We start from the raw sequence: 22,971 nt of genomic DNA on the forward strand, positions 1-22,971 counted from the left end.
TCCCTCCCTCCCGTTCTCCCTATCTAAAAAAAAAATTTAAATGAATAAATAAAATAAAAAAATACATGGATCTATTCATTTGTGCAAAAGCAATGCAGGCAAGATAAACCAAAAACTAAAGAAAATAATTACTTAGGATGACAGGAAAGGTAGAAAGCAAAGACCAAGATAGCAGGGATGAGCCCTAGCTGGTTTGGTTCAGTGGATAGAGCATCGGCCTATGGACTGAAAAGTCCCGGGTTCGATTCCAATCAAGGGCACATGCCTGGGTTGTGGGCTCGATCCCCAGTAGGGGGCATGCAGAAGGCAGCCAATCAATTATTCTTTCTCATTATTGATGTTTCTATCTCTCTCTCCCTCTCCCTTCCTCTCTGAAATCAATTTAAAAAAAAAAAGATAGCAGGGATGAGGACAGAATAATAATCCTCTGAATATATCTTTTTAAAAATATATAGGATATCATCTATTTCTGCATGTGGTTTGTATTAAAAAATTCATACTGGAGCACTCAGACGAGAAGCATATCTTAGTCACTCTTCGACTCTGAGCTGGATATGGCCTGAATCAACCTGATTTGACCTCCTCAAATGTCCCCATTGGGAAATTTTATCTCGGGACTAGGGCATTCTGCTTGTAAAAAAACAGGAACATACTGAGAATTTTGAGCAATAAATCAATCTAATAGTTGAAATGAAGACAAGGATGTGACATTGTCAGAACTACTGGTCCAAGGAAAAGTAGGTGCAATGAAGATTTGACAACACAAGTCATGGATGAGCTAGATAGACTTGCCCAGAGACAACAGCAGACTAGAAAAGCAGAAAAATTGTTGTCTCACTTCCTTGTGGGTCTGGGACACTGTGTCAGTCTTAGAGTTGCTGAATACATCTTTTTGTATAGCTGACTCTTAGAATCATATTTCAGTCCCTTCACATACCCGCCAAACAAACAATTAAAATCAACCAGGACACAGGGGAAATCCAAAATGAATATAGCCCTAACCAGTTTGGCTCAGTGGATAGAGTGTCGGCCTGCGGACTCAAGGTCTCAGGTTTGATTCTAGTCAAGGGCATGTACCTTGGTTGTGGGCACATACCCGGTGGGGAGTGTGCAGGAGGCAGCTGATCAATATTTCTTTCTCATCAATGTTTCTAACTCTCTGTCCCTATCTCTTCCTCTCTGTAAAAAATCAATAAAATATATTTTAAAAAATGAATATAAACAGTAATAAGTTAACCTAACTATATCACAAATCAGTAACATAACCACACTAAAGGGTCATATGGGGGTAGAAAAGAACTAAACTAAGTGACTATGAGAAACAGTAAGTTGACAGAATACTGTAAGGCTAAAGACAATAAGAACTATATATGAGCGCTATAATCAAGTCAGTAAGTGTATTTCTATGGGGGTATTCTCACAGCAATTCTACAACTACTTTATGTGCATACTAGAATTGAACAGACAAGAAAATATATTGCAGACAATGAAAGCTAGGTTTCTCACTGTTAAGAGAAAGAAGTTATAAGGAAAAGGGAGAGACTAAAGTGAACCCTGTGGTGTTGGCTAGAATCATAGGTATCAGTATAAACGGATAGAAAGGTAAAGAATTACAGATGGCCCTAGCTGGTTTGGCTCAGTGGATAGAGTGCCTGCCTGCGGACTGAAGGGTCCCAAGTTCCATTCCGGTCAAGGGTACACGCCCAGGCTGCAGGCTCGATCCCTAGTAGGGGGCGTGCAGGAGGCAGCCAATCAATGATTCTCTCTCATCATTGATGTTTCTATCTCTCTCTCCCTCTCCCTTTCTCTCTGAAATCAATAAAAATATATTTTTTAAAAAAGAATTATAGATGTGTGTGTATGTCAGTTAGCATACATACATTATTTCATAGCTCTGTTAGAAGCAATGATTCCCTAATAACAATAAGCATACCTAAAACCCTTGGTTTCTAAATAGCATTCTTCAATAAAAGGAATCCAAGTGTCCCTGAAGAAGTACTGATTTCAGGGCTGGGTGAGGAAAATACAAGATGAGCCTGGAACATCTTGTGGTACCAGAAAAAAGGGAAGGAAAGGCTCAAAAATAGTCGGGCCTTGTCAAAATAACACAGGAGCAAATCTGAAGGAGCTCTTCATGGTCAAAGCTAGAAAAATATGAGCAATAAGCTAATGATAGTATCCAATTTTTTTAAAGGGGAAATTCATATAACGTACATTTAACCATTTTAAAGTGTGCAATTTGGTGACCATTTTAGTCATGTATAGTGCATAGGTTCTTTAACAGTTACCTTGAAAGAAGTTTGAGGTTGGTGAGAGATAGATTCTCCTCTACAAAAAAAGCAAGCTCCAGAGCAGATTCTGGCATATTTTGCAACATTTATTAAACAAAAATTCATTAGCAAGCAGGCACAAAACAGTTCACATAAACTATCCTAGAAGGTTGAGTAAATCCCAGCTCTCTCCCCTTTTATTTATTATTTATCCTCGCCGGAGGATATGCTCACTGATTTTAGAGAAGAGGGGATGGGGGCGGGGGGGAGGAGACAGAGAGAGACACACCCAGAAAGAGACAAAGAAACACTGATGTGAGAGAGAAATATTGATTGCTTTCCTCCTGTGCACCCTGATCAGGAATAGAACCCACAACCTTTATGGTATACAGGACAATCCTCCACCTAACTAAGCCACTTTAATTGCTTAAATTGCCACTTGCAAGGGGTTCACTCAGAGCAGAAGTGACAATATCCCAGAGGCAGGAGTTCTGTTGCCTTTGGAGTTGTTTACTTCTAAAATTCATTTTGCTAATTAATAATCTATATATATAAAAGCCTAAGTGACCGTTATGACCGAATGACCAGAACAACCAGTCGACCAGTCGCTATGATGTGCACTGACCACCAGGGGGCAGATACTCAATGCAGGAGCGCCCCCTGGTGGTCAGTGCACTCCCACAGCCAACCTCCTGTGTCCCCTTCCCCCCAGCTGGCCAATCTCCCGTGGTCCCTCTGCTAGGCCAGCTGGCCCCCCGACCAGCTGGCCAACCTCCCGTGGTCCCTCCCCACTGCTGGCTGGCCCCCCTCCCTGATAGGCCTCGATCGCCAGCCAGGCCAAGGGATCCAACCCATGCACGAATTTGTGCATCAGGCCTCTAGTCTCACCAATAAAAATCCAATCAGTTTCTGACATTCACATGCTAACTATCAAAGGTGAAGCTCAAGCTATATAGAGCAAAGCACTGAGAACAGCCACCTGTGGAGTGTGGCCTTTCTGATACAAACTATATGACCACAATGGAGTGAGATGCTTCATTAAAGTAACTCATTGCCATTTAAATTGAGGCAGCTAATTGGCATGGATATAGTGCCAGATGGTCTATGGAAAAGTATGAAAAAATAAATTATAGACATCATAACTCCACTGTAAAGATTTTAAGGACAATGGGAAGCTAATCAAGAGATTTAAGCTAGAGATAACATTACTGTTAACAGATATAAGGGGAGGGGAATCTGATCAACCCTCTCTAAGCTTATTCTCACCCCTCTGTAAAACTGTGTGTTCCCGCCAAGGCCGGTGTGGCTCAGTTGGTGGGACCATCCTCCAGTGCTGATTGATTCTTGGTCAGGGCATATACCTACTTTGCCGGGCACAAATGGGAGGCAAGCCATGCATGTTTCTCTCATACAATGTTCTCTCTCTCTCTCTCTCATCAGTAAAAACATATCTTCTGGTGAGGATTTTAAATAAATAAATAAATAAATAGATAGATAGATAGATAGATAGATAGATAGATAAATAAATGAAGTACTCTAGCCTCTAGCCACGTGTGGCTATTTAAACTTAAATTAATGGGAATCTATTAAAATTAAAAATTCAATTCCTCAGTCTCACTAGCACACTTCATTGCTCAATATTAACAATATAGAGATATAGGCCATTTTTATCACCACAAAAAGTTCTACTGATAACACTGCCCTAAAATACAGTTTCAAGAGAATAGTACATTTCTGGGGATGAAAAATAATTCAACAAAGAGGCATCCATAGATAAATTCAAAGAAGAAGGCACTTAGGTTCTGAGTTCCTTTCTACAGTTCTACCTGTCCTTGGTCATCTATCTTGATCCTTCCCTTTTCCTGAAAAATACTGCCATCTAGCATAGAAGGAAGGGACAAAGGGAGGGAAGAGAGGAAACCACAGCCCAGAGGAGAAAAACAAAACCTTGAAAGCAAAATTTTGTGTGTGTGTGTGTGTGTGTGTGTGTGTTTTGTCATTCTTCTCTACTAATGATATTTAAAAAGAAACGTGTGGGAAGTGAAAAAGACAGGCATGAAGAACTGAATCAGGTACACTGTTCAAAGCAGCTCTCTTAGGGGAGAGAGTCCTAAGCACACACCCAGGAGATGAGGTTTCACTCTTTGCAAATCCCATTAGCAAGCTCCAAGTTTCCAGTTGCTATTATGTTCTCAGTGCTTACTGGACCTAAAGTGTTAGCGTCAATGTTTGGGTGGAAATGATTTTTTTCCCCTGGCAAATCTGTGATTATAAAATGTGCAATAAATTTTAGGTATAATTTTTTTTTATTTTAAGACAGTGTTGAGAGTCAGGTTTGCTTTGGGAAACAAAGCTCTGAAAATATAAAGTAATGGATAATTTACCAAGTCTACCTAGGGGTCCCAGATTACGAGAGGACACAGGCCAGGCCAAGGGACCCCACCAGTGCACAAATCCATGCACCAGGCCTCTAGTATTGTAATAACTATGTATGGTGCCAAGTGGGTACTTGAAATATTGGGGAAATCACTGTAAATTATATGATTGTTTGACTACTATGCTGTCTGTACACTTGAAACTAATACAAAATAATATTGAATGTCAACTGTAATTGAAAAATAAAATTTAAAAAAAGAGAGAAAAGAAACTCTTAACAAAATTTTTTATACCTAAGCTCTTAGAGTTTAAGGATGAGACCTGTAAATGCATGATCATTCCCTTACCCTCATTTTTACCTGTTCTAAAAGAAAAGGAAGCTAACACCATTGCCACCTCTGCCTTGACCCCCTCCTGGAAACAGCAGAGACGACAGAAAGCTGCTGGGGAAAGAGAAAAGATGTGAAGAATTCTGAACAGCCCCAAAGAATGCCTAGGGAAGGGACCCATTATTAAGAAAAACCTGGTTGGGTTTGGCTCCTTTGATACAAGGTAGAACCATGTAATCTACCCCAAACTCCAGAAAGTATTGAAATCACAGGAGTAACCCTTTCAGTTCAAAGACAAGAAGTCAGATTGGATCCTTAAGGGCACTCACAAAGTATTTTCCCCTGGTTTCTGTTACTTTCTTTCAAAGAAAATAAGAACCTCAAGCCATGTAAGGGGATCCAAGGCTTTAGGAATCCCAAGCAAAAGGAAGGAGGAAACTAGGAACTTCACTGATGGCACCTCTGCTAGCCTCACAGCTCGGCCTCAAGGTCCTGTGCACTTTAGGGCTCTCTATTTTATTCTGCACGCTATCAGGTCATAACATTTTAAGCTTGTCTCTCATTTGGAAACTAGGCCCTAAGCCAAGGTCAGAGGAAGAGTAAAGATGGGGGAGGAGACCAGAGGGCTCAAACTACCACTCTCATAAGTGACTCACTAGTGAGCTAGATGCAGCATCCCCTGCCTTTGATGCTGAAGCCTTCCTGTGTCTCATATGGGGAAGAGAAAAAAAGCTTTGCCTCTCACACTGGTTGGACACTAGCTTGTCCACCTCCTACCCTCTCAAAATTCCACCAGCAGAATGGAGGCAAGTTTGCAGTGTCAAAGAAGTACAAACTAACTTTCACAGTTCCTTTGACCATAGAAAATGAAATATTTTCTTTTCTCCCTCATCACTCCATGTACCTTCAAGCTGGTGACCCTGTCCTTTCTATGAACATTTGAGCACTAATAACCATAACTGATATCTATTGAACTCTTATCATACTCTGTTCTAAATATTTGACATGTATTAACCCTTTTCAGTAGCTACTATTATATTATCCCCATTTTATAGGTGAGTAAACCAAGGCATAGAGAAGTAGTCACTTTCCCAAGATCACAAAGCTAATACCGATCCAAGCCAGGACAACTTCAGAGCCTATATTCTATTTCCCTCCTTTTTACTATAAAATTTTCAAACACACAAAAAAGTTGAAAGAATACGCTAATCAACCATATATCTGTCACTGAGATTAAATATTAACACTTTGCCATACTTTTTATCTGTGTATATAAATTTTTTCTCTGTGCATAAATTTTCTACATATCATGACACCTCTCCCCAAAACACTTCTGCATGTAGCTCCTAAAAGTAAGGAGATTCTGCCCGGCTGGCATGGCTCAGTGACTGAGTGTTGACCTATGAACCAGAAGGTCACAGTTTGATTCCTGGTCAGAGCACATGCCTGGGTTGCGGGCTCTATCCCCAGTGTGGAGCATGCAGGAAACAGCCGATCAATGATTCTCTTTCATCATTGATGTTTCTATCTCTCACTCCTTTTCCCTTCCTCTCTGAAATCAATAAAAATAAGTATTAAAAAATAAATATATATACACATATTAAAAAAGTAAGGAGATTTTCCTATATACCACAATACTATGATCACATCCAAGACATTAACAGTTCTCTATCATCATCTAATAGCTAATGTATATTCAAAATATTCTAAATGTTCCCCAAACACACTTTATAGCTGTTTTTTCCAAACCAGAATCCAATCAAGACTCACCCATTCCACTTGGTTATTGTGTCTCCTTAGTCTAGAACAGTACTCTCACTTGATCTTTTTCATGACAATGACTTTTCAAGGGAACCAGACCAGCTAGCTATCTTATAGACCATCCTACATTCTGATTGTTTTACTGTTTCCTCATGGTATCATTTAACTTGTTCCTCCACGCTTGTATTTCCTAAAAACCACAAGTCATATCTAGAGGCTTAATGAAGGTCACCCATTTAGGTCAGAATACTTCGGAGTTGATGCTGTGCACTTTGTGCTGCATCACATCGAGAAGCACATCATGTCAAGCTGTTCTGCTATAAGTGATGCTGAGTTGGATTACTTGGTTAAGGTGGTGACAGCCAGAGCATTCCTTTGTAAATATTTATTTTTCCCTTTTCTATTAGCAGACAATTTAGAGGTGGGAGTGGGGCGTAATATTTTGGCACCATGCAAATATCCTAGTTCTCCAAAAATCTTTCACCTGAAGATTTGGCATCCTTGATGATCTTTGCTAGAGTCAGTCATTTCACTGGGGATCTGCTATTCTGTCATTCCTTCTACATTTATAAGCTGCATTCTTCTGTAGAGTTTTGCCTTATTAATTGGGAAAGAACCGTAGTTCCTTTTTAAAAGGTAGGGAACTGCTTAATTCTTTCCTTTTAATTATTAATTTTCAGAGTAAGAAATTGGTAAAACAGCCAAACCTAATGATAATGTGTACTTTTTCCCCCTCTCCTCACCCCTTTTCTGAGTATAACTATGGACACATAGATTTTTATTTATTCAGTGTTTTACAATTACTTGATGCTAAAAATATCCTAAATATAGCCAGCAGGAGTCCCTTTGGACTGATTCCACTGTTCTTTTGACATAGTACCATTAATCTTTGACAACTATTTTGCTTTCCATCTTAACACGATGTTCCAATCAAGCCTGTGCTGTACTAGTAAGTGTGAATTGGAGGCCCAGTCCCATTGCCTGATTAAGCCATGCCCTCCTTTCCCCCAAGCAGAGACCAGGCCATGTATCAAATGTCACTTGAGTACTGGCTTCTGACCAGCAAGTGCTTACCTGGAGGAGATAAAGGAGTCCTGGGACAAACAAGGTGAGTGGGTACAGAGACTGGTATGTTGCTAAGGCAAGAAAAATAGCACTGAGGAAGGCACTACCTGTAAAAAGAAATAGATGTATGGAATAATCCAGCCTCATCAATCAGAATTAGATTCGGAGGGTCCCCAAATCAAGAAACTTTCTATAACTTTTCAAATAAATCACCTGTCAAATATCCCCTGATATACAAGGTGCTTTGGAAACTCACAGAAAGCCTCTTGGCTTGAATTCCAATGAAAGGAAAACAAGGAAGTCGGGTTACCTTTAGCAACCCGAAATACCACAGGAATATTTATTGTAACATTTCCAGAACCATAAAGATTTTATAAAACTTCAGCCCAAAGGGGTGGGGAGTAAGAGATAAACAAAGGATTTGTATGCATGCATATAAGCATAACCAATAAACACAGACAGTAGGGGCAGGGGGTGAGGGCCAGTGCTGGGGGGAGGAGCAACTGGGAGAGGTCAATGGGGGGAAAAGGAGACATATGTAATACTTTCAACAATAAAGAATTTTTAAAATTAAAAACAAAAAACAACAACACTTCAGCCCAAAGATGAATAAAGGGATCAAGTCTATTAACACCATGTCCTATTTAAGTTACCAATTGATTATGCCTACAGTTATTGTTTAAGCTCTTCAGAGTGTGAAACCTATCCTTTTGGATGTTCTAAAACCCCATAACTATTTTTTTTCTTGAGAGTATATTTATTAAAGGTGGGGACAGTGAAACAAAAGAAGAGCTTAGGATAGAAGAAGCAACAGGAGAGAGCCTAGATGGTGCTACTTTGGCTCTCTAAAAACTTTATAAGAAAGAAGTGAGGCACACCAGGCTTCCTGGACTCATTGAGAAGTAAAAGTCACATGACAGAAGTGGGCCAAGGCAGGACTGCTTTTAGCTTACTGAAAAGTCAGAGAAAAGGGAGGCTTGGAGACAGGTTCAGGGGGTTAGCCCAGGACGAGCTGCTGTTGCTTCCCTGGTTGCAAGTCTTGTGGGGACCCTTAGAGTTTAGGAAAAAGAGAACAAAAGTTCATGCCCAAGAAAAAGGGGTGCGGGTGTGCTCTAAGGAGAGCACATTCCCAACACTATTTTTATAACACCCTTCCTTATGTACTATCTTCAAGACATGTGTTTATTTTTTTCCAGATTAACATTTATTTATTTATTGATTGATTGTTACTCCTCACCCAAGGATTTCTCCATTGATTTTTTTTTTTGAGAGAGAGAGTGGAAGAGAGGGAAGGAGGGAGGGAGGAGGAGCAAGAGAGAAAGAGAGAGAGAAGCATCTATGTGAGAGAGATACATCCATTGGTTGTCTCCCGCATGCACCCCAACAGGGCTGGAAATCAAACCTGCAACGCAGGCATGTGCCCTTGACCGGGAATTAAACCGGTATGAAGGCTGATGCTCTAACCATGGAGCCACACTGGCCGGGCTTAAATTATATTCATTTGATTAATAATGTTTTCATTCCCTACATAAAATGGGCCATTATGGAATCATTAAACATGATGGTATAAAAAATTTGCAATGACACGGAAAGATGTTTATAATCCTATTAAGTGAAGGTTACAAAAGAGATATATATTAGGATTTCTTAAAAAATATGTATAAACAGCCCTAGCCAGTTTGGCTCAGTGGAGAGAGTGTCAGTCCCTGGACCAAAGGGTCCCAGGTTCAGTTCCAGTCAAGGGCATGTACCGGTTGAAGATTGATCCTCAGCCCTGATCGGGGTGCATGCAGGATGCAACCAATCAATATGTCTTTTTCACATAGATGTTTTTCTCTGTCTCTCCCCATCCTTTCTACTCTCTCTCTAAAAAACAAACAAACAAACAAAAAAACAATGGAAAAATATCCTTGGGTGAGGAAAAAAATGCACAAACAATTTTATTAACTAATGTTACCTCAATCAATAAAAAAAAATTATATTTTCAACAATAAAGAATTATAAAAATTTAAAAACCACATGCATAAACAAACTTGTTTAAAAAGGCTAAAAGGCTAGGCAACAAAGTTCACAGTGGTTATCTCTGTCTTGTGGGATTATGAATGATTTTTCATACATTTGCTTCTATGTATTTTCTAAATTTTCTATAATGAACATGCATTGTCTTTGTCATAAGAAAAAGACTGACTTCTTTTCTTTTTTTCAAAACACATAGCTATTCCCTTTCAATGGCTTAAGATAACAGATCACCTTAAAGCAAGCATGTCAAACTCAAAGACTAACACGGGCCAAATAAACAAGGTTTAAGTTTATGTGGGCTGCAAAAAAACAAAAGCTTCAATTTTCATAGAAACATAGGTTTATTTCGATAGAGACATGCTGAATACAAAGGGCTGAAATAAATGAGTAATCATTAACATAAAATAATAAAACATTTTAATAAAAATTGATATTTTTTCTTGAACATTAACTTACCAAACATTAAATAACTGCACAAATTAATAAGCGTAATGCAAATAAACCTATTTTTCTTGTTCTCCAAAAGTGAAATAATTCCTGTTGCGCACACCAAACAAGTCAGTACAAGACTACTGACGTGGCAATGGGCTGCTAAAATATTCGCTGCTAGTATTAGTGGAGAGAAATGGTGCGCCTGCGCGTAAGGCGCATAAGGGAAATGAATGCAACATAATTATAGTAATCAGTCATTAGCAAATGTTGTAGTTCATTATTAATAATTATGTATAACAAGATATTGTAAAAATTAAGTTACAAAATTTTTATTAAAACATTTCTTACATACCGTTATATTGGCTGGGCCGCAAAAACATTCGCAGGCCACGAGTTTGACATGCTTGCCTTAAAGCCATGACTAGAAAAGCCTAGTTTACAATAGAAGTTTCAAAGTATCTTAGAAATCAGTAGAGTGTAATCGATGGTCTAAGGCTAGTGTTCTATATAGATAATGTTTCATTAAATGACAGTATCCATTTAATGATCATTCTTATTAGTGTGGGGTCAACTCTTCACTGAAAATAACAGACATACTCTTAATGGTGCTTCCTAAAAGGAGGAACTAGTCACCCCACTCAGTCCTTCCAATAACTCCATGAGTGGGTACTATTACTATCCCCATTTTACACGTAAGGAAACTGAAGAACAGAGAAGTTATTTGTCCAGGGTTACAACACTAGTGAATAATAGAAATAGGGTTTGAACCCAGAGAGTCTCGTTCCAGACCCCACATTCTTAAATCGCATCAATATGCTACCTTCTTTTTTTAAAAAAATATATTTTATTGATTTTTTACAGACAGGAAGGGAGAGGGTTAGAGAGTTAGAAAGTTAGAAACATCGATCAGCTGTCTCCTGCAGACCCCCTACTGGGGATGTGCCCGCAACCAAGATACATGCCCTTGACTGGAATCGAACCCGGGACCCTTCAGTCCGCAAGCCAACGCTCTATCCACTGAGCCAAACCGGTTGGGGCAATATGCTACCTTCTTGATCTCAATCTTGCTGTACCATAAAAATCACAATAAGCAGAGCAACTATTTGTTAAGCAAGTTCTGGTAAGGAAGCACATTAAGCATTTTATAGTTCTCATTTATTCCTCCACTAATCCAGGAGGCAAATACTAACTCTGTGATCACACTGAAGTTCTTGAGGCTGTGCGATTTGCCTAAGGTTAAAAAGCTGGTAACTAGAACAAGCAGGTTTTGAAGCTGGGTTAATGTGACAAAACTCTACCCAAGGCTGCTTTGTACTTGGGTCCTTGTCTCCTCTATGACTCTCTCCATAGGAAGGGCTTTACTCTACAGCAGTGATTTTCAACTGGTGTGCCTCAAGAATGTTTAAAACATGCAATACCTGACTATTTAGACCTCTTTTCCCTTAGATTGTAAATAATAATGATGATGATGATGACAGCCAATACAACAATAGCTGTCTGGCATGAATGTCGTCTTGAACCATAAATATATACTAGTAGATCCTATAGCAGAGTTGCATCTTATTAGACACATCGCATAATAAGGTTGCTTCTGATTAGTTAATTCTTGGTACTGGAAATTCTTGTATACAAGTATAGGCACCTGATTTTTTAAAACGTCACTTTGGAGCAAAAAGGATAGGAATTACTATTATTATTTTGTAAATAAATCTAAATTATAACTTATTGTCAGATCGATAAAAAGTATATATATATTGGTGTGCTGCAGAATTTTAGTAATTTAGCAATGTCAGCCATGAGATGAAAAAGGTTGAAAACCGCTGCTCTAGAGGAACCTCAGATGGAAATGATGGAATCCTCAGGCCTCAGGATCATCTCTGCCATTGTTTTTCCAGGGCTGGGCTTCAGGAAGAAAACCTCTTGTTTTAACCTCCCCCCAGTGCTCCCCAAAAAGCCTCAGGGAGACTATCAATTCTGAGTGATCTTTTTAAAAGGATATTATTGTCCAGCTGGTGGGACTCAATGGTTGAGCACTGACCCATGAACTAGGAGGTCACATGCCCCGGTTGTGGGCTCCATCCCCAGTAGGGGGAGTGCAGGAGGCAGCCCATCCATGATTCTCTCTCATCATTGATGTTTCTAGTTCTCACTCCCTCTCCTTTCCTCTCTCTGAAATAAGTAAAAGCATTTTTTTAAAAGGAGGATATTACTAAAAGTAACCCCCAGCACCACCATTTACTAAGCACTGAGCACATGACCCCACACCATGCTAAAGTGCTTGCATTATTTTTGTTTAATATATTTTTATTGATTTCAGAGAGGAAGGGAAATTGAGCCCTCAACCCAGGAAATGGAACCATGACCTCCTGGTTCATAGGTCAACACTTAAACACTGAGCCACACTGACTGGGCAATGCTTGCTTTTTTGTTAATTCAGCTGAGGACATGCTTAGTGAGAGGAGGAGGAGAGAAAGAGGAAGGAGGGGGGCGGGGGAGAGAGAAAGGGAGAGAGAGAGGAAGGGAGAGAGAGGAAGGGGGGGAAGAGATAGAGAGAGAGAAACATCAATGTGAGAGAGAAACATCAATTTGTTGCCTCCTATATGTGCCCCAACCAGGGATCAAACCCATGACCCAGGTATGTCCCTGACTGGAAATTGAACCAACCAACTGAGCCACTCCAGCAGGGCACCATGCTAAGTGTTTTACATGCACTTCATTGGATGCATGTATATGCATCTACATTTTCATTCACTCTTTACAGTCACTCCATGCAGTAGGGACTGTTTGAACCCCCATGTTATAGATAAGGAAATGGAGGCCAAAAACGTTAATGACTGGCTTCAAGGTGATGTAGCCAGGAAGTGGTGGAGCTGGGATTGGCTACCTGATCTGTCTGACATCAGAGCAGCCTGAACTCCTAATCGTGCTGGACTGCCTCAGTAGTAATACTTCTTTTTCCTTAGGAAGCAAGTCTTGTCACACAGGCCTCTTTTAATACATTAAGGAGAGTTGTAAGGGTCCTTACGTGGCAAACCTTGAGAATTTCTAGTCTGGAACATTTCATTATTGATAAATACCAACAATGTACAGGAGTACTTATTAACATTTGTCTGTTTTCCTTTTTATTTTTTAAATATATTTTATTGATTTTTTACAGAGAGGAAGGGAGAGAGATAGAGAGTCAGAAACATCGATGAGAGAGAAACATCGATCAGCTGCCTCTTGCACATCTCCTACTGGGGATGTGCCCGCAACCCAGGTACATGCCCTTGACCGGAATCGAACCTGGGACCCTTCAGTCCGCAGGCCGACGCTCTATCCACTGAGCCAAATCGGTTTCGGTTGTTTTCCTTTTTAAAGCTTAATGAAGACTAGGATGGAGTATTTTCATTAGCTCACTGAGAGGCAGAGAATCCTAGACCAAAGCCCCTACCTTTGAAGTGAAACTCAAGCTACTCTACTAAACTATTATCAACCTTGCCCACAGACCTGTGTTTCCCAGCCAACTCCCCAACAGGACATCACAATATAATGGCCTGGACCTTGTCCTGGCCTGTCACTCAGTATGTCCCGGGCAACCCTGGACTGCCACAAGGAAGCCAAGGTAGAACAAATAGAAGGAGTCAAGACAGAGCAAATGAGGTCACTCCCTTCTGCGGGGCACCTGATCCTTGGCAGTGTGGGAGAGAGTTGCGAAGTGTGCTTCCACTGTCCCTGTCTTCTTGTTCATCAAGTTAATTTATTTTTAATTATGTGCTCATTGAAGAAACTTTGGGGGGAAAATAGATATAGAAAAGAAATGAAAATCACCCATAAAGTCACTATACAGAAACAAGTTATCTTTCAGAATATATTTTCTCTTTTTGTTGCACTTTAACATAGTTGAGATTATATTTTACTAAAATATATAATTATTTTGCAACTGTTTTTAAATATCCTGTTCATGGGCACACTATATTTAACTATATGAACAAACAGTGTTTTACTTAGCCTTTTCTCTCTCTATTTTGAAGTATTTTCCAATCATCATAAATAATTGCATTTAATGACTTCACATCATAAAGCTTTGTTTGTATGTCTACATTCCTTTAGAATAGATTCTCAAAAGTGAAATTAATAAACCAAAAGTACAAACATTTTAAGACTATTGTCAAACTGCTTGCCAAGAGTTATATTAATGTATAAGTCAGCTTGCCCTGTAGGAGAACGCCTATTTGGATAGCACCTTTGCCAGCACTGAAAGTTTTCTTCTAAACGCTCTGGCAACTTGAAAGGGGAAAAATAAAGCCACTTCTTTGTTATTTCAATTTGCTTTTCTTTATTAATTATCTATGGAGTTGAATATTTTTTCATGTTTTTCAATATAAAATTCCTTCATTTGTAAATCTCCTGTTTTCTTCTTTAAATAGTGAATTATTCCTTTATTAATTTTGTTAAATATCTAAAGTATGTGGAATAAATATGAAATGAAAAATATGACTTGTAGATTTTATAAGTGAACTAACATCCTGTATCTACTTTTGTAGGAATTACTACTAATATACTCAAAGAGTTAAGAGTAGTTCAGAGACCTAACTAAAACAAGATTCTCCAAATATTTTAACAGATTAGAAATGTTATTTGTGATGCTCTCTACAGCTGCCAACAGTGGAAAATAACAAATGTCCAGCAAAAGGGAAGGCCTGCGACCCCATGACAAATATACTTGAGGAACAGAGGGGAGGTAGGGAGGGGTGATAGCAGACTTACTTCTCATTTTCTATGTTTGAATATCTTTTATTCTTACCAAGTACTTAAACTCCCAAATTTTTTTAAAACTAAATTAAGATTGAAAGTAATTGCAAATATGTGACCAACGTGACACGATTCTTATGAAGTAAGTGATAAAAGTAAAACAAAATTGTATGTATATCATTACAAAAATGTCTATAAATTCATTTGACAGAAATCTGAAGTGATACAATAAAAATCGTTTTTTGCTCTGGGTGAACAAAAATAATATGGCTGCAAAAAAGATACATATAACATTTTTACAGGTTTTCCCCCAAACAAAACCTTCCCATTGACTTAAAAGGTTATACAAAAGATGTTTTTAAAATGGTATAATTTACATTTTTTGTGTAAGACTCCTATTAAATGCATCTTCAGAGAGCATGTCTTCAGTATTTCTAGCTTTGCACACAGCTATTTTATTTTATTTTAATTTCAGAGAGGAAGGGAGAGGGAGAGATAGAAACATCAATGATAAGAGAGAATTATCAATTGGTGGCTGCCTCCTGCACGCCCCACACTGGAGATCGAGATCGCAACCCAGGCATGTGCCTGACCAGGAATCGAACCGTGACCTCCTGGTTCATAGGTCTATACTCAACCACCGAGCCATGCTGGCTGGGCTGTGCATGGCTATTTTAAAGGTGACATTTCCAAAGACCAGAGGTCAGTCCCTTCTGCCCAGCTGCAACATATAATCCGTATTTTAATGGATACCAAGTACCTTGATAAATGAGTCTACCTGAGCCTGGTGCTCTGCAAATAGTAAACAGTCTTCACTATTTCAGAGCACAATCTTCAGAACAAGACAATGCAGGTCATTTTAAGTAACCTAATAATAAGTTAGTACTAAGTGGCCTACAGAAAGACCTAAGTCATTCTTATATGCCACCCTAGAAAAGATAAGTAAACTGTAAGTAAAAGGTTCTATTTAAAACTTTTGATTCTTTATTTCCTGAGTGTGCAAACTATTTAGCAACAATGTATAAAAATAAGGACTCTCATACACTTCTTACCGGAGTGTAAATTGGTAAAACCTTGAAGGCAATTTAGCAATAAATTTCAGAAATCCTAAAGAAGGTACATATCCAGTGACACAATAGTTCTATTTCTAGGACTTTATTATAAGAAAATAATTGAATATGATGTGAAAATTACTGTACGTTAGAAATTAATTTGTAGTATTATTTAAATATCTGAAAACTGGAAAATGAGCTAAATATTTAATCAGTATAGAAGTTGGTTAAAGAATTTCTATAGTCCTGGCTGGCTTGGCTCAGTGGATAGAGCATCGGCCTATGGACTGAAGGGTCGTGGGTTCGATTCCGGTCAAGGGCATATGCCTGGGTTGTGGGCTTGATCCCTGGTGGGGGGTGTGCGGGAGGCAGCCAATCAATGATTCTCTCTCATCACTGAGATTTCTATCTCTCTCTCCCTCTCCCATCTTCTCTGAAATCAATAAAAATATATTTAAAAAAAAAGAATTTCTATACATTCATCCATATAATGGAATAATATATAGCCATTAAAATTGACAGGCTAGATGTTTATTGACATATGTAGTAGGTTGTATTTTTGGCTCAGATTCTATACCCCGCTCTATGTCCAGGCTGTTTACCATGTAACTTTGCAGTGCCCTTCCATGTGGGCAGGATGGAAGTCTCCACCCCTGGGCTCAGCCATGTGTCATGTTTTGATTGCTGTGATGTTAGCACATGATGCAACCAGAAACGTAAAAAATGCATGCCTGACTGGGCTTGCTCACAGTTGTGCCTCTGCTATCACTATGACAAGAACATACCTACTTTCAACAATAAAGAAATTTTTTTTAAAAAAAGAACATACCTAAATTAGTCCCCTGGAAGATGACAGACATGTGGAGAAGAGTTTAGTCTAGTTTAACCAACTATAGTTAACTACTGATGCAGGAATGAGCCCTGATTAAACCAATAAACTGCCTAGCCACGTCCAACCCAGATTAGCTGACCCATGTGGACTTACAGATATAGAAGCTACTGCTTATTGTTGTTTTAAGCAACTGAGATTTGAAGTGGCTTGTTGAATAACATTTTTGTGGTGATAGTTAATAGATACAATATTTAAAAGTTTGAAAGAAAAATGGAGGGAAAAAATATGGATATATATATACCCCAAAGCTAACAGACTTCCAGTTAAAAATGGTAGATTGGTCACATGTGTATCATCTCTCTCCAAAAACTTCACTTAAAATGACAATAAAGGAATAAAACTAGTCTTAAACCACAAAAAACAGGAGAGGAGATTATAGCAAAATAAAATGTAATAAATAGAAACAAAGCAGGTAGAAGAAGGATAAATGACTGAGCAATATGAAAGAAATTACAATTGCCGAAACCGGTTTGGCTCAGTGGATAGAGCGTCGGCCTGCGGACTGAAAGGTCCCAGGTTCGATTCTGGTCAAGGGCATGTACCTGGGTTGCGGGCACATCCCCAGTGGGAGATGTGCAGGAGGCAGCTGATCGATGTTTCTCTCCCGTCGATGTTTCTAACTATCTATCTCTCTCCCTTCCTCTCTGTAAAAAAGCAATAAAATATATTAAAAAAAAAAAAAGAAATTACAATTCAGGGATCTCAGAGAGGAATACCAATAAAAATAAAGCCAACTCATCTCACAGACCTTCTGAGAAATTCATCACCTTGAAGGTATCAGATACTATGGAAGGTGAGGTAAGGTACAGAGATGAAAATCAAGCTGAAAGTTTGTATACAGATCAGGCAGAACCCCAGGTCTCATCTCAACTATGTGCAGTCTAACTTCCAACTTTCTACTCCATCCAGAGACTACAGCTTTGGAGAACATTAACTGAAGAGGCACAGTTTAGGGTGTACTAAGCACAGTAATGGTCTGAGGAGAAGTGTGGGCTAAAGAGAAATGAGATTACATACATTGTAATCTGCCACCTCCTCTGTTCCTACTGTCACAACTTCAATAGTTGGTCACATGAACCCCCCACCCCCATCCCACTGCAACTCCAACTCTGTTACTGTTGGGCAGGAAATTGGAAAATTCCTCTCTGGAAACAGTAAATAGTTTCAGAGAAAAAGAAAACTTATAAATGATGACATTAGGGGTACTTCCAACCAAAAGAGTCAGCCCAATACCCAATCTCCCTACAGTGAGAATGATCCATTAACAAGTCCTGCCCCTGCAGTCTCAAATCATCTTGTTAGTGCCTCACTCATAAACATAAACAGACACCCAAGGATCACCATAAATGAGAGAAAATTCTCCCATATGAAAGACAGAGTCCGAAAGAAACAGGAAAAGAAAGTGGTGGAAGGATGACCAGGAAGACAAAAAGACTATGCTTGGAACAAATGAGAACTGGAAAAAAAAAAAACCAAAACTCTGGTAAGAAAGACTACTGTGATGATAAAAAAAAAAAAAAAAAAAAAAAAAAAAGGCTACTTCAAAAAATAATTGAGACCAAGAGAAAACTTAAAAATGTAATACAAAATTTAAAAATTCAATAGAGGAGTTGGAAGATAAAAACAAAGAAATATCCCAGAAAAAGGGGAAGTAAAAGAGCTAGAACTATCAATAGAAAATAAAATATGCAAATTAAATCAATCAAGAAAGTCCAATATCTAATAGAACAAATAAGTGGACAGAGAAAACAGAGAGAATTTGAAAAAATAATATAGAAACACCTTCTGGAACTAAAGGACACTAGTCTCTACACTGAAAGGACCTACCAATTGCCCAGTATAATGAATGAAGAAAGACCCATGTCAAGACATAGCATCATGAAATTTCAAAACACTGAGGATAAAAAGAAGTTCCTAAATCTTTCAGAAAAAAAATATAATGGTATCCAACTGCTCAATAACAACCAGGATGCTAGAGGAGAGTAAAGCAATGCCTTCAAAATTCTGAAAGAAAAGTTTTTCCAATCTAGAACTATATACTCTGCCCCAACTATTAATTTGGTGTTGAACTAGAGCAAAAACATTTTTCAGACATAAAATGACTCAAGATATGTATTTAATACACCCTTTCTTAGAAAACTACTTGAGAAACTACTTCAGCAAAACAAAGAGAAAAAAATCAATAAAGGAGAGAAGAAATCCAGGAAATAAGGAATACAATGCAGGAGAATTATAAAGAAAAGTCCCACAATAGCAGTTTTGAACCAGCCCTGGACAACAACCAGGACAGCTTGGGGCAAAATGGAGGATGCGTGAGGGAGGTCTCCAGAAAAATAATAGCACCGATAGACTATTTGAAGTCTTTAAGAATTTTTTAAAACTATTTTTAGGCACTTAACGGATCTAGCAAAGCAACTGGAGGGGGAAAAAAAAGAGAATTATTGACCACAGGAAACATAGAAGATTGTATAAGAAAGAAAAAGTAATCTTACTTACTATTTTGCCCAGCAGTAATAACATATATAGTGTCATAAAATACAGGTACCAATTACTGATTTAATCAAAACTGTGGCATAACTCCTTGAATAAAATGAGGTAAAGGGAAGTGGAGATATTGGTACAAAAAAGCTAAATCTTTATCTTCCATGAGAATGGAATCGATGTCTAAAAGTTATAATTCATTAAATAGCAATATGAAGTCTTATTTAGAAATATGGAAGTAAATACTAGTAAAAGCCAGAAGTAATGCTGTGAAGAAGTTGAACTACAGGTGAGAAGAGAGGGGCAGAGGGCTGCTATCTCATTATAAGCCATTTAGAAAAAAAATTTCTAATCTTAACAGTAACTCTCTGAATGATAGAATTTTGAGAAAATTTTCAAAGAATAGTTTATTGATTTTTAAAGAGAGAGAGAAAAACATCGATATGAGGGTGTAACATCGATCGAACCAGCAACCTTTTGGTGCACATGACAACACTCAACTGAGCTACATAGGCCAGGGCTCAAGATGTTTTGTTTTGTTGTTTTAAATATATTTTTATTGATTTCAGAGAGGAAGGGAGAGGGAGAGAGAGATAGAAACATCAATGATGAGGGAGACTCGTTGACTGGCTGCCTCCTGCATGCACCCTACTGGGGATCAAGCCCGGGACCTTTTGGTCCATGGGATGATGCTCAATCTAATGAGCCACCACAGCCAGGCCAGGGCTCAAGATATTTAAATAAATCTTTATTTTGGCTTAGATGGAAACACTGATGAGAGAAAAACATCAATGGGCTGCCTCCTGCATGTCCCACCTGGGGATTGAGCCCAAAACCTGGGCATGTTCCCTGACCAGGAATCAAACTGTGACCTCCTAGTTCACAGGTTGACACTCATCCACTGAGCCACACCAGCCAGGCTGTAATTTTTTTTTTTAATATATTTTTTATTGATTTTTTACAGAGAGGAAGGGAGAGGGATAGAGAGTTAGAAACATCGATGAGAGAGAAACATCAATTCAGCTGCCTCCTGCACACCCCCTACTGGGGATGTACCCGCAACCAAGGTACATGCCCTTGGCCGGAATCGAACCTGGGACCCTTTAGTCCACAGGCCGACGCTCTATCCACTGAGCCAAACAGGTTAGGGCTGTAATTTTTTTTTTTGTAGTTCTTTTTCTTAATTGAATTTATTGGGGTGACTCTGCTTAATAAAATCATACAGGTTTCAAGTGTACAATTCTGTAACACATCATGTGCATACTGCATTGTGCGCCCACTATTCAAAGTCAAGTCTCTTTCCACCACCATTTATTCTCCTTTTGCCCTCTTCCACCGCCCCCCACCCCTCTTTCCCTCTAGCAATCACCATAATGTCTGTTTCTGTTTTTGTTTTGCTTAATCCCTTCATCTTTTCCACCAAGTCCCCCAACCCTCCTTCCCTCTGACAGCTGTCAGTCTGTTTTAAGTAACTATGGGTTGTTTGTTAATTTATTTTGTTCTTTAGATTACACATATAAGTGAAATCATATGGTATTTGTCTTTCTCTGACTGGCTTATTTCACTTAGCATACTCTCCAGGTCCATCCATGGTGTCCCAAAAGGTAAGATTTCCTTCTTTTTTTACAGCTGAGTAGTATTCTATTGTAAATGTACCACAGCTTTTTTATCCACTCATACTTATGCAATTTAAAAACAATTTTTTAAAATGTTGCATTGTATTTTTTAAAAGTCCACAGTATAAGTGTTACACAAATCAGGGCTTGTACTTATTGGGTGTCTTACCTTTTATCGTGGTCAAAATGAAGAAAGCAATGAGGGTATTGTTGATAGCACAGGTAGACTTGGCAACACAAGATAAGATCGTGTAGGGATTTAAGAGATAGCTGGGGAAAAGCACACATATTTGGTATTAGTAATCCTGGTCAAAGGACCAGGGAGTCTATGCCACTATATCCAGAAAATTCAAGAGATTTACTAAAAACATACTCAAGGGAAGGCAGCTTCTTAGAAATTAGTTCTCCTAAGTAAAAGAGAATGGAGTGGGATTGAGGCCAATGTGTAAAAGGTACTGAACTTTCACTCCCTATTCTGTGCTATGTGGTCTATAGAAAACTGTCTTATTTAATCATTACAGAGATCCTATAAACTAGCAATAACATTATTCCTGTTTCACAGATGAGGAAGCTGAGACTCAGTGATTAATTAACTTGCCCAAGGTTCACAAGCTAATGAATATATTCAAATTAGGTCTCTCCAGCTCTAAGGCCTATATTCTTTCTACTACCTCAGATTTCAAAATGATAAAATTATACCAAACTTCCCCACAATCATATATCTTAGGAATGGCTACATGCATCTCTGAAAACCAAAAAAGCACTTTTTCCTCAGTCAGGTTCCTACACTGTGACACAGGCTACCCCCATTCAAAAGGTAGCAGCTTAGATTTAGCCCTCTTGGTAGTAAAACAGTATCCACCAGCCAGATCCCAAGGACAAAATAAGTTATCTGCTGACTTCAACAAGCTAGTTGCCAGAGCACTTCACAGGACACCTGAACTTCCTCTAGGATGGAATTGAGCTGAAACATCTAGTCTTTTCCTGAGATGAAAAGGAATGGACTAAGAAAATGAATTTGAAATGTGGTGAGTAAGGAAAGCTCATGTAGTCATAATGGATTATTATTTTTATTTATTTCTATCTTGCTTCCACAAAAGATTAGAAGGTGACTCAAATAAGAACCGAGAATAAAAAATAACAGTAAAATAAAAATAGAAATAAAGAAACAAGACCAGGGAAAACATTAATAAAAGGAGAAAGTAAAGGCCAGGGAAAGAAGACCCAACTTGTCTCCTACAGCACTGTAATAATCAGCTTCAGATCTGGCTCTGCGTTTCCTGGCAGACAGTGTGAAAAGGGAGACGAGTTACATAATTCTGATTATCAGATAGGAAGAAACATACCAGTGTCTCAGGGAGATTATAATTATTATTTACAAATAAAGACCTTAAATCCAATACCTCCCAGGGCTGTAACACTAGCAGTTCTAAAGACAAAGGCCTAGAAATTGTTGGTGTGTTTTTTCCCCAGCAATTACAGATAGGCTTATTACACAACCTTTAAAGAAATGGCTGCTGCTATTACAAAACTACCCTCAGGAGACATATTAGTCCATAAGGGATTCATAATGTTTCTAAACCTCTGGTTCTATTAAATAGTTCCCAGCAATATTTCTGAAATACATAGATATGAACCGATACCTCAAAACTGGTGGTGGGGGGAACCATTTCTAAATAGAAGGTGATGTTTAAGAAGCAGCTACACAGCCAACTATCTGGACTGAACAGGGGATTCACACACAGGCAGAGGGTTGAATAAACTGTCCTCATAAGGCTCCTTCTAATCCTAAAGTTCTAAGGTCATGTTTTTCCATGAGGAAACTTGTCAGACTTGCTTACTGTGTATCCCTAAAACTAGTATATTATTAATATTCAATGACTATTAGTTGATTGAATGATTATTCACATTTGCCTATCTCAGGAATATAAACGGGAATAACCT

The 22,971-nt window shown here is 38.6% G+C and overlaps 1 protein-coding gene across 2 annotated transcripts in view; it reads right to left on the reverse strand.

Moving 5' to 3' along the window:
- Positions 1-22,971, reverse strand: part of PIGU (phosphatidylinositol glycan anchor biosynthesis class U) — an 81,164-nt gene that overhangs the window by 28,950 nt on the left and 29,243 nt on the right. For both annotated transcript variants that reach the window (XM_006089429.3, XM_023754411.1), the window contains exons 6-7: positions 21,197-21,297; positions 7,811-7,908 (exon numbers count right to left, since the gene is read on the reverse strand). In XM_006089429.3, the coding sequence (XP_006089491.1) occupies positions 7,811-7,908; positions 21,197-21,297 (199 nt within the window). The remainder of the gene's footprint in view (positions 1-7,810; positions 7,909-21,196; positions 21,298-22,971) is intronic.

This window comes from Myotis lucifugus, unplaced genomic scaffold (assembly GCF_000147115.1).
Source record: "Myotis lucifugus unplaced genomic scaffold, Myoluc2.0 scaffold_60, whole genome shotgun sequence".
Lineage (NCBI taxonomy): Eukaryota > Metazoa > Chordata > Mammalia > Chiroptera > Vespertilionidae > Myotis > Myotis lucifugus.